The 17,843-nt window shown below is 48.8% G+C and overlaps 1 protein-coding gene across 2 annotated transcripts in view; it reads left to right on the forward strand.

The window, feature by feature from the left end:
• The window catches only part of IGSF3 (immunoglobulin superfamily member 3), a 100,178-nt gene that overhangs the window by 66,007 nt on the left and 16,328 nt on the right, over nt 1-17,843 (forward strand). For both annotated transcript variants that reach the window (XM_069869677.1, XM_069869685.1), the window contains exon 6: nt 3,313-3,717. In XM_069869677.1, coding sequence (XP_069725778.1) covers nt 3,313-3,717 — 405 coding nt within the window. The remainder of the gene's footprint in view (nt 1-3,312; nt 3,718-17,843) is intronic.

Here is a 17,843-nt window from a genome sequence, read left to right on the forward strand (position 1 = left end):
GGGGGCAAAGTCGGAGGGGTTGCTGTGGCAGAACCATAGCAGGGGGCAGCTAAGGAGAGGGTCAGTGCTTCCAGCATCCTTCCAAGGAGAGAGGCTGCTAGTTCCATGGCATGTCCCCCAGCACTGGAGCTGGGCTCTGGGCAGTACAGTGGGGGCGATTCATTGGCAGCCCATGGGCATTGAAGCTTCTTTGTCTGCCCTGCATTAACCTTACCTCCACTCACCAGACCAGCAAAGCAAAACTCTGGGTATCTATTGGCCTGGCCACCAGAAATGGTAAGCATCTCTGACAGCGAAAGAAGCCTGCAGAAGATATGTGTCAAGAATGGATGGTCCTCACTGCTTCTGCAAGAAGACACTGAGCTGCTGGCCTGGAGCCACGACATTGTCCATGACCGCATCAAACTAGGAGCTGCGATCATTTCAGATGGTACTCTGTGCTGCCAAAGAACTCCTCCATTTCAAACACAGTGAAACCACATCAGTTCAGGAAAGGGCAGGTAGGGCATTAGGGATTTTTCATGGATTGTGAATTAATTTGGTCCCACTTAGGCTATATTAAGTCCTGGACTAGCTCCCAAAGTGCTCTGCAGGAGGCTGAAGATGGGATGGCAGTTCCTGTGAGGCTACTGGTTTGCAGAATACCAGAGCTATAAACAGTTGGAGAGCTCTATTGAAAGGTTGAGATAGAAATTTTGGTTTGTTTTTTTTTAATTCCCTGCAGTATTAATCATAAGCTTTGGCAAGATGTGTGAGGCCACACTTCTAAGTTTTATCTTATTCTGATTAAAATCTTTCTTTTTGCCTCCTTTTTCTCCCCTTCCCTTTTGACCTTCTTTCAGAGGCTATTCTGTCTGGAGGTAGAAATCTCTGCTATTTAGTTTCCAAAAGCAGGTGGGATGTTATTTTGAAAAGAACTAATTCTCACGTGGTTTCAATGGCATCTTCCTCATGAGATCAGTAGCATTCAGATTGCTGTTAAGTGCAAGCATTCACCCTTCTTTTTACTTGCCACTTGTAGAAGTGTGAGTTTAAGCACTGAGATTTTTAAATGTGTTGCTTTTACTCTTGTTAAAGTTTAAGATGTTCACAGTTGCCCAGCAGTTCCGAAGATGTGGTAGAAGGGCAATTGTACCTCCTTCTCTGCTTCTTGATCCAGCGAAATCACCGAATGTTGTCAAGTCCTAAGAAATTCCTAGGTCCTCTTCCTATAACTAGGAAAATTCAGTGGAGAAATATTGAGTCTCGTTTCATTGCTGTTGAATCTGATATTTCTTCCAGTGTAATGTTTTTTAAGGGTCTGAGAAACTCAAGTGGAAGGTGCTAAGAAAGAGCAAGTTTATAGCTACAGAAATTGCTATTTAAAAAAAAAAGCAGTAAATTTAGTGACACATTTCAAGTTAAGGTCTAGTTGCTTGTCAGTCTGCTAGGGTAAGAAACTCTTTAGCTGAACTAGCACAGATGATGTTCAAATCCATAAATCTATCTATAGGGTGGTTCAGAAGCAATAGCCAGAAGAGAGATGGGCTGTCAGATGAGACCAGATGTCCCTGAACTTTTGAGGATTTCAAGTGTCTGGCAGGGACTTCAGTCCGTGGCTGTCTAGGGGAAGGAGAGGGTAGGCAAGGTGAGGAGCGACTGCTGTGTTCTTGTAAGGAGTTCTTGCAGAAAGTCTGCGCGTTTTTATGTACCTTCTTTTGTACCAAGTCCCAAAGAAAGAAGTGTCTTTGTGTGTTAACCTAAGAGCCACGAGTGCATTGGTTGAGCTGAGGACCTGAGAAACACAGCTGGCTTTTGCACAGCAGTCAAGAGAAGTCCCTTCATAAAGCTTCTTTGCCCAGGCCAACTGGAGATTTGAACTTAGGAAGTCAGCTGCTCTTGGTGAAACTTAGTTGACTTTTTAGTGCCATCGCTGGGTCAGTGATGCTCTGAGCTGGGGCTAGTAACACACTTGCTGGGAAAGGAGGGCTGCTACAGGGTCTGAAGGTAAGGGCTTACATAGGTATGAGATGCAGCAGTCTTGCAGAGGAGACAGTCTCGCTCTCCTCTTCTGGGTAATCACTGAACATATTGCAGGAGTCTTTAATCCCGAAGATTGACCTGTTTTCTCAGTAATTACATGTCCTGGAGCTTTGGCATGGGGCTGCAGAGGCACTTGTCAGAAGTGTGCAGATAAGGCAGTGTCTGTGCTGGGGCCAGTCTGGCCCGTGGCAGCAGATCTGTGGGTTGTGGCGACATCCTGGCTCATCTCTTGAACTTGTACTTTGAAGCTGGTGGCAGGCTGAAGCTCTATACTGATCCAGAAGATGTTCCTGTTTCTGTGGGCACTGATTGGGCTTTCCCCTTACAGCAGTGGCTGTGCTGGGTGCCAGGACAGTCAGTGCTGGAGAGTGAGGGAGAAGAGCTACTAGGTGGCATGGAACACTCCATGGAGTCTCACAAGAGGGGAACGCTTCTTGGGGTTGTCAACAGTGGAAAACAAGGTCCCTGCTAAATCTGCTGGCTGCACTGAAGTGATTGGAAGAAAAGAAAATATTTTCTCTCTGCAGCTCAGAACAACTGAACAGTGGAAATGCCCTGACCCAAAATGTAAGCCAGTCGACTAGGAATATGTGATCTTCAAATTACTAATAGACTGCTGTTTTTTAACTCACCTAAACTAACAAAGTGCTAGGGTTGGACAAGTCAAAATGTATTGACCAGCTTGCAGAGTGGTGGATGTGCAAGGATAACTGCATAAAGATGTCCTGAAGCTGTGATCTGGAAAAGGACAAAAATCATGCAGGACTTCTCTCTTTTTGTCTTGCCTCAGTCCTTGGATTTTGTAATCACTGCTACCTCTCCGATGCATGAACAAAGGCTGCTACTTCTTGCTTTCCTCATCTTTCCTTCACTTGCTGCAACCAGCCACAGACCTGGGGTGGGAGACAGAGTGGGGAGACCCTACTGGAGGGGTGGATGTGAATTGTGGGGTCTGCAAGCAGTCAGGCTGCTGCACTGCTGCATTTCTGTACGGGACTTTATGCAGAGGTTGGCTGCTCGCCCTCCAGGTCTCAGGGGATCTTGCTCCTCTGAGTAGAAATTGAACTCAGTCCTGCTGCCACTAGCCAATGCTCATGCAAGCAGTCATCACTTCTGTGAGCTTTTGCCACTGCTTTTCATGCCACTTCACAGTTGCAAATGAGGAGCTGGCACAATGTGAGCAGCTGCTTATTCCAGGCCTACTGGATGACCATGCTCAAGCTTTTGCATGCTAACAGCAGGACCTCATTAGGTAGGTATCTCTCAAAACCCTTCTCTTTCTTTCCACAGAGGCTGGTTTTGCTGTCACAGCTATTTCCCGCACCCCTGGGGTGACCTACAATGAGTCCTTCGACCTCCAGTGCATCATCAAGCCCCACTACCCGTCATGGGTACCAGTGTCGGTGACATGGCGTTTCCAGCCCGCAGGCAGTACTGAATTTCATGACCTAGTCACCTTCACACGCGATGGAGGGGTCCAGTGGGGTGACAGGTACATGGGTTTCCGGACCCGCACTGCCATTGAGAAGGCCGAGTCCAGCAACAACGTGCGCCTGAGCATCAGCAGGGCAAGCGACACGGAGGCTGGCAAGTACCAGTGTGTGGCTGAGCTCTGGAGGAAGAACTACAACAGCAGCTGGACGCGGCTGGCAGACAGGACCTCCAATCTCCTGGAAATCAGGGTCCTACGGCCAGGTGAGTGCTGAGAAGATATAAGAGGGGCTGCCTTGTGTATTGTGGGGATGGGGTATGTACCAGTGCTGCAGTGGTCTCTAGGCAATGAGGATTGATCTCATGGCTGTGATTGATGTGTCAGAGTTGTGCATGGCTACCGCAGGACAGCTCAGCTCTTTGGCCATGGATAGTGGCCTCTTTATCCTTCTCTAGGGAAATGGGTCCTCTCTTTGCTCCTTGTTGTGGTATTCATGGGGTTTTCTCCTGGGAGTTAATGTGACTGCAGCTTGGTCTAGTCTAGTCTCTGGGTTGTTCTTGTGAGATGGTGGTGGCTTTCAGGTTCATCAGAGCAGACTAACCTGGGGAAGAGAGGAAAGGGACAGAGCAAACAGGATCAAAGAAGAGAGAGATGCTCTCACCAAAGCCTGCATGTGCACGTGCATCATAAATGAGCTGCTGCAGCTCTTGTCTCATAACTGGTTACATCTCTCGCTCTGCTGGAGGCATCTTCAAAAGCAGCTAGCGATCAAAGCCACCAGGAATTGAACCCATGGGTGCCCATGCAGAGCGTGCAGCATCTAGGCAAGAGATACCTGTCTTGGCAGGGAGAGTCAGAAAACTTGTAAGGGTTCATGTTCCATGTACAGCCAGTGGAGAGAGTTAGGCACCTTCTGTAGGCCTTGACACTGATACTTTGGTGGTGCCTCCAATTGTCCATAAAGGCTATGAAGATACATGGTCAGGGCAGCTCTGGGCCATTGCTGAGCCGAAAGGTTGGTTTGTTGTTGCCTCAGCCTTAGGGTTGAAGTTCATGTGTGGAGTGAGGCTTTTAGCACCTTCAGAAACCGCAGCAGGGTTAGTCCTCTCTTCATGCTCCTGTGCAGAGGGACTCCTTCGTAGGGTCTGTCCCCTGGCTTTGTGCTTTTCCCCGCGATGGCCTGTTTCATACTCTCCTCCACCCTCCTCAACACGTCTTTGGAAAAGTCTGGGGATGCTGAGAACTACAGCCACCTCATGAGCTCTGCTCTTTCTTCCCTCCCTCTTTCTTTGCCTTCATCTCTAGGTTAATCTTCTCCATGTATCTTGATTATCCTGCCTTGTAATACATGTTTTACTGCTCGCAAGGTCAGGTTGGTGATGTTCATAATTTTAGCTTATTTCCCTAGTAAACAGCGCTAACTGAATATGGTCCCTGGAGTAAAACGCTTCTCTGCGGCACATCTCTGTGTGTGCATATGTGTGTGAGACAGAGGGAAAGAGAGAAATCCTTGACAACAGCTTCCAGAAGAGAGTCTCTGTGTCACAGCTCAGGGTGGCCAGGTGGACATTTAAAGGACATAAAACCATGCTCTGACAGCAGGTTCTTCTTTACTGGATCAGTAACTTAGCAGAAGAAGTCATCTAGACCTCCACATTTTTTACTTCTCCCTGTCTCCCTGCTGCTCAACAAACCACTGATACACAAATCTTAACTGTCAGTCCAATAAGCCTTGCATAATGTTTGGTTTCATGGCTCACAAGGGGATGGAGGAAGAGATTCTTCAGAGCATCCCCAACACCACAATTACACTCTCTGTGTGTTCTATTTCCATGTCCCAGCCAGCCCCTGAGAGTGGGTGGTTGATGTTCTCCATAAATGCAGTGCTGACAGTTGTACCAGTGACTGCTATGGTTCTCTCTGGCTTTGCCAGCTGCAGAGGGTCTTTTTATTGCTGGGTCTTTGGCTGGTTAATTTCCAGAGAGGATCCGGGATGGTATGGGAGGTGCCTTCCTCGGTCACCTCTGAATGAACATCTTAGTGCTTCTACAGTCAGATAGCACTGATGAAGGAGATACTGGTTTTCAGATTAATATCCAGGGCTTCTTCAGCAGGGGTCATTCAGGACCTTTGAATAATTGAAAACCTGAGAGCTCCGTCAGTTTGTTTGTAACTCTGTAGTCACCTTCATCTGACATAGCTTCTGGCTGCTATTGAATGCTTTATCCTAGGGTTCTACTTTCCTTTGCCGCTAGCTCCTACCTTGACCCACATGCCAGTGCATTTGGGGTGAACTGTCTCCCCTACTAGTTCACTAAGGGACACTGTAAAGAATGCTTATCTGAAGGTCTTTTGGCAAATTTAGCCAGTGTGTGTTTCCAGATTGTAAGCTAACTCTGGGATTCTAATTTCCTCTTAAAGCCTTGCTCCCTGTTTCTCAGAGTGACCTTTCTAATTGACAGGTTCTGGGTGCAAACGTGGCAATCAATGTTTGTCAGCCTTTAAAGCGTGTTCAGGTGAGAAAGGTAAAATAGTGGCTGCCTGATTGCTTCATTAATCTCTTGGCTTTGTGAAATCCAGCATCCCCAAGGGACACAGTGTTGGAGCTTTTCCTGGTGTGTTAGTTTGCTGTTTCAGTACTCAGGCTGTCTCTCCTTGGCACTTTTGCAGTCAGTAGTCTTTGTAGTTGTGATTTATTCTTAGAGGTAACTGCAGAGGTGGCAGCGCTGGGTTTGAGTTGTGAAGTATTTATGTAGCTGCAAAGTAATTTTATCTACGGCTATCTTGTGGCCAACAGGTAATGCTGCGGAGATGCCAGCAGCTTGAAACACTCCAGTCCCCGGGAAGAAGCAACCAGTATCTGATAAATGAAACATGTAGAGGGAGTGAACAAGGCAGGCAATGGCAGCATTAACCCGACTGTGAACTTAAGATCTATAGGTAGGATGACGAAGTGCACTACATGGCATCCAGGGCCAGATTTGGCCTTCGAGTGTGATGTTCCTGGCCCTATGGGCATTAATGTATTATAAGGACTGGCAGCCCTGTAAAGCCCTGTGAAGGATGCTGGCTGTACATGTGAGAGCCTACAGAGAATTTAGGTATCATGAGGGCATGATGTTCATCCCTGGTGGTTTGTGAAAATACACCAATAGCAGCAGTAGGATCTGAAGCTCCAGTATTTCTCTGTTTCATGGGCTGTTCCTTGCTGTCACACCAAGCTGGCACACAAGGTTGCAAAGCAGAGGGAGAGTTGTGCACAGGTACAGGCATGCAGCCCCAAGTAGCTTGTGTGTGCTTTGCAGGGCGAGAGACTTGCATTGCTGAAGGGTGAGTGCCACGTTTTAACTTCTTCAGGCTGGAGCAGAAATCCAAGCCGATATGGGGTTCTCTCAGGCAGGATTGTGGACCACACTGGCAAGTGGATAGCCTGTGGCTATTTCGTGTCCTTACAACACAGTGCTCTCCTTTCTCTTCCATCTCTCGAGCTGCCTGTTGTTTCTTTCTCAGTAAGCTCATGTTGCAGCAGAGGAGTAGAAACAATAAAAATATGGTTCTGTTCAGGCCAGCTGCTTCCCCGGAGCCAAATCTGGCAGGAAACCATGCAGAGGAGCACAAGCGGAGCTTGGAGCAAGGCCCAAGTACAGGGGTTGATGCTTTTCCCCACCTGCAGCCTTGTCTTTGGGGATCCCTTTCCACTGCAGTACCTGGCCTGCCTTTGAAACCTGATGCTTTCCAGCGATAGGACGAGAGTGAATGGCCTCAAGTTGCAGCAAGGGAGGTTCAGGTTAGACATCAGGAAAAATTTCTTCACTAAAAGGGTTATCAGGCACTGGGGCAGCTGTCCAGAAAGGTGGTGGAGTCACCATCCCTGGAGGTGTTTAAAAGATGAGTAGGTGGACTGCTCAGGAGTATGGTTTAGTAGTGAACAGGTAAGGTTGGACTCAAAGGTGTTTTCCAACCAAGCAATTCTATGATTCTGTGAAAAGCTGGGGTTTGCCCTGAGGGCTTACCATCCCTTTCCCCAAAAGGTTCACTGCCCCTTTTCCTTCTAGAGACATTACCTTGACCTTTGAGCACTTGCCCTTTTCCAGATGGAGAAAATCATCCTCCATGCAAGAGATCAGTCAGGACAAATGTGTCTTGTCCTTGCAGGGAGCAGATGCGGTGACTCCTTGGCACTTGCTGATGTTGTTTTTTAGGGGAGGCAGAGGCACAAGCAGTTCCTTTTGAACTCAGGTGACTCCGAAAGCATTTAAATTCGGGCTGAGCTCTCAGCATGAGGTTTCCAGCTGAGCAGTACACCCTCGCTGCTCTCTGCCCCCTTCCTCACACAGCGTGGAGGGGAGCAGTGCCCAGGCTCCAGGTCCTGCCCAAGGGAGGAGGATGGTAGATAGGTGTTTGTGGGTCAATAGGAGATCTCAGGACTGCCAGGTGAGCTGTTTCCAGCTCCTTCTTGGATCTTGCTTCTCCCTGCCAGGTTTTCAGGGATGGAGTGGCTGAGACAGGAGGTGCTGTCTGGGAGTGGCATGTGTCCATGAGGTCTTCAGTACACAGACAAGGGCAGCAGACAGCCTCAGGCGGCACTGTGCATGATGAGGACTGCTGTGATCTGGGCAGGCTAGGACGTCTGGGTAGTACTCTTTTGGCAAGGAGGCTTGAGCAGATTTGTGCTGGTGTATTAAATTGCCATTGTCCTTGTATACATTACTGCACTTATCTTTCCCCTGCAGCACAAGCAAGGGGGTGGTTCAGTAGAGCTTTGAGGGGGTCTGGGGTCTGCGTGCTGGAAGGACTTTCTGGCAACAGTACGAATGAAAAAGCAGAGCTTTCACACAAGCAGGAGGTTTTGGCAAACCCCACCCCAAGCACTTACTCACTCCTTTCTTAGTCGGCACAGACCTGCCCATCCTAAAGTGCAAGGCACCCACCTCCCTGTTCTTGTGTGCTCTTCCCACCCCTCTGTTCTCACATTGTCCCTTGGATTGTTCCTCTATGACTAATCCTGGAGCGGGTGTATGAGGAGAAGCTGCAATTGCCTCTATAAATCTGCCCTTTCGCTGCTGGCTTTTTGACAGTAATGAACATGGGAGGAGGGGTGGGGAGGGGTGGTGGGGGAAGATAACCAAGTAGATGCCAGGGGTGCTGGGCTCCTTGCTGCTCTTTTGCAAACCAGGCTATGGCAGATTGATTGACCTGGGAGCTGTCGAGCAAACAAGGCAGTCAGGCTCTTCATTAGAGCATTAATTAACTTCCAGCAGCTCTCCAGGGACTGCTTCATAAAGTTTGGTTTATTAGGAGCTGTCGAGTTGGAACCATCATGGAGGGGAGGGTGGAAGCTCCTCAGCTCGCCTTGGAGAAGGGGGAGACTTATGCCTGAACTTTACTTTGGGAGCAGGGTGGGTGTAGAGCACTCTGCCACTCTTTTGCTGTCCTCAAGAAACCACCACTGACTGCAGCCGGGTGGCATTGGGGTAGCAGTGGCCAGAGAAACATAAGGAGTAGAGCATAGCACCCTTACCTGTTGGTCCAAGCCCATCCCTGGCATTCGCAGGTAGGCTCCTCGCTACCCTGCTCATCCTTCCTTATGGAGGTTGTAACCAGTGATGGTTGTAACCGCACAGTCTGGGGGCTGTGGAAGCGTGAGGAGGGGATGAGGCAGAAGAGAACTGGAAAAACAGGCTGCTTTATGGCAGGCTGATTTTCAAACAGTTGCCTAGACACTTGCAAAAGATAAGGATAGACTTCCCCTAAAAATGAAAATAGGATGTTACTGTTAGTGTCTTCTGTTTCATTTCTTAGTAATGTCTGTGTGCATCCTCTCATGGATAGATGCAAAAGATGCCTTTTCTACCATGGGTGTCCAATGGGATACCGATCTCTCCCAGGCTCTTGAACGGAGATTCAAACAATTGTTTTCTAGGGCCACAAAGTGCCTACTTAAAAACCTGACACTATTTGCTGCTGGCAGGATCCAGCAATAAAGTTAAACAAGGAAAGCTAATGAGCTGGAAACTTTCTTACAGAAGTGAAGTCTGGAAACTTAAGTTTGCTGCTTGCTTGATCCCAGAGTGGTTTTGCTCTGTAGAATAGCACTGCTTCCCTGCTTTACAGCTGCCTGCTCCATCTGGCAAATAGTTGCACTCTTGCTTGAGTGATGAAGGAGTTCAAGGAGCGCCCAGGAGAGACAGGAGGTCATTCATCAGCAGCCACAACTGCAGCGCAGAGCAATCTTCTCTCCCCTGGGTGCTCCTGGACTTGCTCCTTTCTCTTCATCACCAGTGGGGTAAGATCTGCTGTTTTGCTGCGCAATTGCTGCTCTTTGCTATCATCTTTCAGCATGCTGAGCAGACAAAATGAAGGCGCTCAGTGTTGCATTGACACAAGGCTGTCCCCTTGCATATATCTGCATTAGTGACCCAGCTGGAGCCCTTTTTCTTTTCCAGGTGGCACAAGTGGGTTTGTTTCCTCCATCTCATACTATTGGTAGTCTCCTACCCCTGCACGTTTGCCCTGTGAAACTCTGTCCCCACACTTAGAATCATAGAATCATAGAATAACCAGGTTGGAAGAGACCCACCAGATCATCGAGTCCAACCATTCCTATCAAACACTAAACCATGTCCCTCAGCTCCTTGTCCACCCGTGCTTTAAACACCTCCAGGGAAGGTGACTCAACCACCTCCCTGGGCAGCCTCTAACAGTGCCCAATGACCCTTTCTGTGAAGAATTTTTTCCTAATGTCCAGCCTAAACCTCCCCTGGTGGAGCTTGAGGCCATTCCCTCTTGTCCTGTCCCCTGTCACTTGGGAGAAGAGGCCAGCACCCTCCTCTCTACAACCTCCTTTCAGGTAGTTGTAGAGAGCAATGAGGTCTCCCCTCAGCCTCCTCTTCTCCAGGCTAAACAACCCCAGCTCTCTCAGCCGCTCCTCATAAGACCTGCTCTCCAGCCCCCTCACCAGCTTTGTTGCTCTTCTCTGGACTCGCTCCAGAGCCTCAACATCCTTCGTGTGGTGAGGGGCCCAGAACTGAACACAGTATTCGAGGAGCGGTTTCACCAGTGCCGAGTACAGAGGGAGAATAACCTCCCTGGACCTGCTGGTCACACCGTTTCTGATACAAGCCAAGATGCCATTGGCCTTCTTGGCCACCTGGGCACACTGCTGGCTCATGTTCAGTCGCTGTCAACCAACACCCCCAGGTCCCTCTCCTCCAGGCAGCTTTCTAGACAGACTTCTCCTAGTCTGTAGCACTGCACAGGGTTGTTGTGCCCCAAGTGCAGGACCCGGCATTTGGCCTTGTTAAACCTCATGCCGTTGGACTCTGCCCAGCGGTCCAGCCTGTTCAGATCCCTTTGCAGAGCCTCCCTACCCTCCAGCAGATCAACATTTCCACCCAGCTTAGTGTCGTCCGCAAACTTGCCAGGTCCCTTGGGACAGCTTCTCCACTTAGACTTGTTGCCACTTCCTTCGCATGGTTACTTATCACAGGGTAGCACCGCAGGGTACTTTTTCTCTGCACTTAGCCATCACACCTTCCCTGCATCTCCATCCCCATCTTTTCCATGTACCATCACTGTCACACACACCTGAGAGCCGCCACTGTGGTGCATAACATACCCCCTAGTGTTTGGTCCCTGGTTTTCAAAGACAGATTTGAAGTGGGGTTTTGCCTGTGGGCATGGATCTACCTGAGGATGCTTTCCCTGCCCTGCTCCCAGCTGGGTGCTTCCTAGCCAGCTTTGTCAAGCTGGCTGTGGTTTTGCGCTCGTGGGAATCAGAGAGGTGCTCTGCCACATCACTCAGCCGACCAAGTTTGGCCTGGTGCAGGTCACACGTGGGCGTGAGGACACTCTGGTGTCAGCAGAGCCAAAGCATCCAGAGTAAATGCCATCTTGATCTCACAAAAAGACTGCTATATCGAAACCAGCGTATTGGCAGGGGAGGGAGCTTGTGCTGGATGCCTCGTGCTGAGGATACTGACACTGACCTTGCTGGTTTGGAGCTGTGATTAACTTACCCCTGCCTTTGGTTTCCCATCTGGGAGCAGTGATACTTGGCTTCTCTGCAGGTTTGCCCACGAATGTTTCTCTCCGACCCAAGCATGTTGAGCTGACTGCAGTCAGTTGTGTTCAGGGTTTCCCTTGGTGCTTTATCCTGGGAAATGCACCCAAGGACGTAACCTGAGAAGTTGGATTTTAAATGTGTGAAGCTTCTTGGCTGCATTTCAGGAGGGTGAAGGGGCTGGGAATGCACCTAGCAGGACCCTAACTCAGCTCAGCTTGCTCTGGATGTGCCTATTGATCTTACTGTAGGTGATCTTGCTTTCCAGCCTCTGAACAAGACTGGCAGCACCAGGAGACCTGGGCTGTCTTCAGAACAGGCTGCTCTGTTCGGATTAACTCTCTTCACCGTTACTTTTTTAAGACCAATTTTTTCAGTTCGATTTCAAAGCGCTCTCTACTTATTTCTTTGATATCTCCTGAGCTGTTTTCCGTTCCCCTTTGCAGCATGCTTACACAGGACCATGGTGTCAGCCTGTTTGCAGTCTGTGCACATGCAGCTTCTTTGATGCTGTCTTGAACTTCTCTCCACGCACTTTAGCTACTTATTGATTCCTTATTTGCTCTCCATTAACAAAAATACTGTGCAGTGAACAATACTCAGACATTGCCTAGCTCTAAATCTTTGTGCATCCTTCACGTTCTTAAGTCCACAAAAGCAGAGTCAGCAGGGCAGACCTCAGGGGAAGAGGGAGCACTGGTCATGAGTGGGTTTCCATCCAGGTGTTGACCACCGTTTTCCTTCCCTGGTCCATGCATGGAGTCCCGGCACCTCAGCTGCCTGCTGGCCTCCACAAGATGTGTGGCCTCAGGGCCAGCACACTCAGTGCTGCAGCAGCAGCACTGTTTTTCTCTTGCTGCCTTCTCTGCCTTCCAGTCAGAGCAGTACCCAGCCCAGATGTCCCTCCCAGCACGCACAAGCAGAGCTTTGGCTGTGCATGGGACCTGTACCATTTTTCTAGCTTCTGTATTGTGTGGGATGCTTATCATCAGAATATAAAATACATATTCTCCATCGGTCCTTTGTACTGGCAGGCTGTGTCCTGTTCCTGGGTTCACTGAACTTGCAGTCTGCTTCCTTGCAGCGAACTGGCAGGCTGTGGACATGCTGAACCTATGGCTCAGGATCTTTTATCGTAACATATATGCATAAAAGTTGGCTTCCAGGGCTGTCTTATTTCCTTAAATAGGAATTTGGGATACTGTTAGAGGAAATTCCTACAGTTTTCCCTGTCCCATATAACAGGCAAGCACAGAGTCCAGATAATGATGGAACTGTTAGCCCATCCTGCTGTAATACTTTCTCTATCCTTAAGAAACTCAAGAAGACAATTTCTTGAGAAATGACAGATGGCTCATTTTACTTGGTTGTTCTTCCACACAGTAGATGGATTTGTCAGTTAATTTATGGAGGCAGCAGCGTCATGAGCATTTAGGATGCAGGTGGAGCTGATCTAGCACTTGGTTGCGCAGCAGGAGGTGATCCTCATCATGGATGTGCTGCTGGCTGCATGGTCCCATCTCATTCCTTGTGCCAGCATTGATCCTGCTGTGTGCCAGCTCAGTTTATTAAACATGTGGAAAATGAACCTGGCAGAAAGGAATAGTTAAAAGTCAGTGGAGTGAGCAAGCTCTTGGATGGATTCAGTGGAGTTCTCAGGGGACTTTATCTTTACACGTAGGGCAGCACTGACAACCTCAGGCTGGCAGAGCTGATGTGGACAGTGTCTAAAAGGTCTCATGCTCCTGCCTGAGATCTGTCTGTAGAGCTTGTGTTCTGGATGGCAAGAAAATGGCATTTCATACCACCTTCAACATATCATCTCTCTCTCTCTGTAGCAGCCAGCTTTTCAGCAGCAGGCACTGAAAATGCTCAAGTCAAATACAGTGTGTGCAAAAGTCAGCCATGCACAACAGGATGCAGTCATGCACTTTGCCTGCACCTACGCAAACTTCTCAAGTATTTTTCCAACACCCAGTTAGGAAATTTGGCTATTAATGGCCAGCCTCCAGAGCAGCGTTGAAGTTCGTGTGTGGTGCTGCCATATGTGTTGTAACTTGCTCTTCAGGTACATTTAATTACATATTTCCTAATTTTCAAGGCGCTTCTTTGTTTGAAATCTTTCTGATGAGGGGTTGATTAAATATCTCAGTATGGTATTTTTTTCCTTCTTTATCTTCTGTGGCTGTAACCTGGTACTGAATTTGTCTTCCAGTGATCCTATCTTTGTATTTTAATTTACAAGTGATCAGTGAGCCATATATTGTTTTCTGACAGCAGGCACAACTCATGCTGGGAATCTTTTATTCCTCCCTCCCCTCCTCTCTCTCCTGCAGAAATTTTACATTCTTTTCAGGATTTGACAGGAAGGTCTCCAGGTTTACATTTGTGCTGCCCTTTGCTTTGGGATATATTTGTTTATTTCTTAACTTGACCTTCAGTCCTTGTTGTCCTTCAGAGAGACTTTGTTTCTACTTCTCAGGGAAGTTTCTTACTTTTCCCAGGCCAGAAGCATGTCCCAGCTGGTGGTCTCTGGGTTAGCCGTGGCCAGACCTGGTGGCTGTGGACTTCCCAGATTTCTCCATCCCTGCAGCTATGCATACAGCCTTCTCTGTATATGCTCACATATGTATGGCTTCTGGGTTTTAAGGAGATTTTCTGGGTCGCATATGCATGCTTCCTCGAGGCCCTGCTTGGTTACCTGCTAGTTTGTTAGCTGTTCCGCTGGCTGCGCTGTGACATGGCTGGTAAACTCAGGTTGTCCCCTAGTTGAGCAGATGTCCTTGTCACTGCCTACAGTCTTTACACCATAATGTATGGTATGCATCGATGGGCTTGACCCGCAGCCTGTTTGTTTGGTAGGTCAGCAGTCTGACTGTGCTGCTTTTGGGGAGAAGGCAAGCATCGGGCTGCTTAGCAGTAGGTTTGGCTGATGCAGTGCTCGCCTTCTGCAGGGTTGAAGCTGGTGTGGGTTCAGCAGAGCATCTGATGGAGGCAGATCCATCACAGGGTGTCAGGGGAGATGCCCATTCTGCATTGCCACAGTGCACACCAGCAGCATTTTGAGTGTGTCAAGCTACAATTCCACAAGTTACAGTAATACAGCACGCTTTGGGGTATGTGACTGTGCTTGGGGCTCAGTTTGGGACTGGGGCTTTTGAAATGGATGATGGTTTGTGTGAATGTGCACAGCTACTTAAGTACCTTCTCATCTTGCTGCAGCAGGGGCCTGTGAGGCAAAGGACTGTCTGTGCCTGGTGGGCTATGGACTTAGTGGCAACTTGCTGAACATGGTGAAATGCAGATCACTTGGTAGTTTATTCCTAGTCTTTTTCTGTCTGTAAGAGGAGGTGGATCCCAGACAGCTCCTAGTGTTGTACTAGGGCTAGGAGCACCCACCAGTCCATACTATAGGAGGTGTTACTTGTGGCACTGGTGTAAGGAACTGTAAATTTGGGAGAGAAGCGTCATGTAGCTGATTTTTAGCAAAACATGAGCAGTATGTGTAGGGAGGAAGAGACTGAAGGCAGGCAGGCACAAGCCTCTTTAATCCTGGGGCATTTGGGTGGCAGCTGGGGTGGTGCCAAGGGGCATGGCCTGGGTGGGGGAAGTAATGCCTGCTCCTTCTCATTCTGTGCAGGGTCTCTTCCCTGGCATAGACCTCTCTGGGGGGGCCATCACACCATCTCTCCAAGGTAGTCAGGTAGGGGAAAGCAGATTTGGATTAACGGGCTGCTTGATTGCGAGCAGACAGTACTGACCCTGCAAGAGGGGGGAAGGTGAACTGTATGCATCTAGACTAGCAGTTAGTTGGTTTGGTGCCTTGTCCAGGGTCTGATTTCTATATGAGAAAGAAGCAGCATGTGAAAGTGAGGATTTAGCTTTACGAAATTAGTAGGCTATAGAAGTTGTAGGAAGACCTACAAAGAAGCTGGAGCTCCAGCTGTGGCTTTTTTATCACTGCTGGAGATAGACATATATTCTGCTTTTGTTTGCATGTCCAGCCCAGAGCAGCCCACCTGCAACCAGCACCTGAGGGTTTTGGGGGCTTTAGGCATTGCTCTGAAAGCAGCATTGCTGAAGGTCAAGATGGCAGGTTGGTGTTCAAAGTTGAAACCTGAGCTTGGGAGGGGGCAGCAGCTGAGCCTTCCTCAGGAAAGAGTTAACATTGTCTCTCCTTCCCATGGAGCTGCTCTCCCAGTAATTCAATCATGTCAGCCTGTTTGCAGGCAATAATTCATTGTTATAGGAACAGTACAGTAAAGTGACAAGTTAATAATGGCAGTAATAATGGCAGGCAAAGTCTAATGCTATTTCCCTTTCTCCTGCTCCTGTTGCACCAGCAGCCTCCCATGTTGGCTAATGCAATTTGCAACCTTGCTAATCCAGTTTCAGGAGGAATTGTGTTCTGTTAAAAGAGAATAACAGGAGTCAGGAGCTGTGCTGCCATTTTCCTGCCATCTCTGGGGAGGCTGCCCTGGCACTGGAAGTCTTTGTCTTTGTTTTGCTTCAATTTCTATGACACGCTTAAGCCTAATGAGCAAGGTCCTCCTAGGAGCATCTCATCTTTTTACCTTCTGTGAATGTCTTTGCTCTTCTCTGAAGGGGCTCGTACATCTTTCCCTTTGGAGCATTGGTTTGCTTTCAGCTATCCTGGTAAACCTGAGTCACCCAACCCTTACCATGCTGAGTCAGAAGGTTGGTGTGTATTTGCTTGACTCCCGATGCCCCAGTTCCCCACGGTCATGAACACTGATGTCCTTGCAACACATGTGGAGGTGAAGGAGGTTTTCCAGCCCTGCTTTGTGGAAGGAAGAACGGTTGGCAGAGGGTTGAGCATTAGTGCATGTCTAAGGCTGTGGCGCGGCAGTGACCTGCATGCAGCTCCCTTGAATCCCAGGCTGGCATCCCCAGCAAGAATTTGGGCACTGAGTGCTTTTTGAGCCCTGATGAGGGAAATGCTGAGGCACCTCTGGGTTGTGACTGCAGGCTGTGGGGTCAGCTGTGTTTTTCCCAAAAGCCCAGGCAGCACTTTTCAGGGCTGTACACTGAGGGTGTCAGGGAGAGATGGGTCCCTCACAAGAAGAGTCACCTTAGGGCCATGCTTCTGGAGGTGAGTCTGTCCATGTGTGGTGCTAAACCATGTCTGGATTCAGGCTGGGTTGGCCTCGTTTCTACTCCCTGTCACCCACCACCTCTCAGCACAGTGAAATCCCAACGGAGGCTTTTAAAAGTAGGACATTTCCCAGGAAAACTTTTTGCCACACTTAATCAGTTCTCTCCAGGCAAGAGTATCTTCTGGAGGAGCTATCTCCAGAGGGCAGCAGCCTCCAAAATGGGACACCACCTCTCTGCTTCTGGTAGGGCTCCCCAGGGACTCTGTGGGCTGGTAGTGGCTGCCCTCCTGCCCACTCCTGCACCACGGCTGCTGGCTCATGCAGAGCTGGCTCCTTCTTTGGCCAGTGACTCCTTTTTTCACTGCATGATAGGGTTATGTATGGGGCTTTTTGAGGGGAGGATTTCTTCAGCTGGAATTAAACATTGATATTCCTGGGACTTGGTAACAGTGGCTCCCAGGTAGGAAGTGAATTTCTGCTGTTCTATTTTCTTGCTGTCTACAAGGGAAAATGATGCAAGGAGTCTGAGAGAGAGTATCTTTTTATCACAGCATATTTAGGTACAGATTGCAAAGTGCTTTGGTGAAAATAAGTGTTGTAACCCCTACTTGATGATTAGAAAACAGAGGGGAGGGAGTGAAATGGTTTCACCATGGCAGCAAGTCAGCAGAAAAGCTGTGTATCACATCGCTGCCTCTGTCCTCCTCCTCTGATGACTGCTTTCCCTTCCTCAAATATTTGTATAATTGTGCTTACCATATGCCCAGATTAAGGAGAGTGATTGCCTGTTTGATGATGTGTAGAAACCCCCTACTATATATATCAGCTTGGAGAGCGCCTAGCCGTGTTGTGGCCCGCTGTGGTTGTACGGTGTCTCTCACCTGGCTCCCCAACCCAGAGGTACAAGCTTTGAGGGCTACAGGCTACTGCAGGTATCCTAAGACAATGTATGTCTCTCCAAATGAGTGGAGACATATTCCTTAGCCTGGGAATTGTCTTAGAATCATAAATGGTTTGAGTTGGAAAAGACCTTAAAGATCACCTATTTCCCACTCCCCTGCCATGGATAGGACCCTTTCCACTAGGTCAGGTTGTTCAAAGCCTCATCCAGTCTGGGCTGTGATGCTGGAGGAACAGCCTGTAAGGTGAGGTGACCAGTAGGTGTATAGGCTTGCTGTGGATGCATAGCATCTTTGCTAGCTTCTCCACC

Source organism: Phaenicophaeus curvirostris, chromosome 1 (genome assembly GCF_032191515.1).
Source record: "Phaenicophaeus curvirostris isolate KB17595 chromosome 1, BPBGC_Pcur_1.0, whole genome shotgun sequence".
NCBI lineage: Eukaryota > Metazoa > Chordata > Aves > Cuculiformes > Cuculidae > Phaenicophaeus > Phaenicophaeus curvirostris.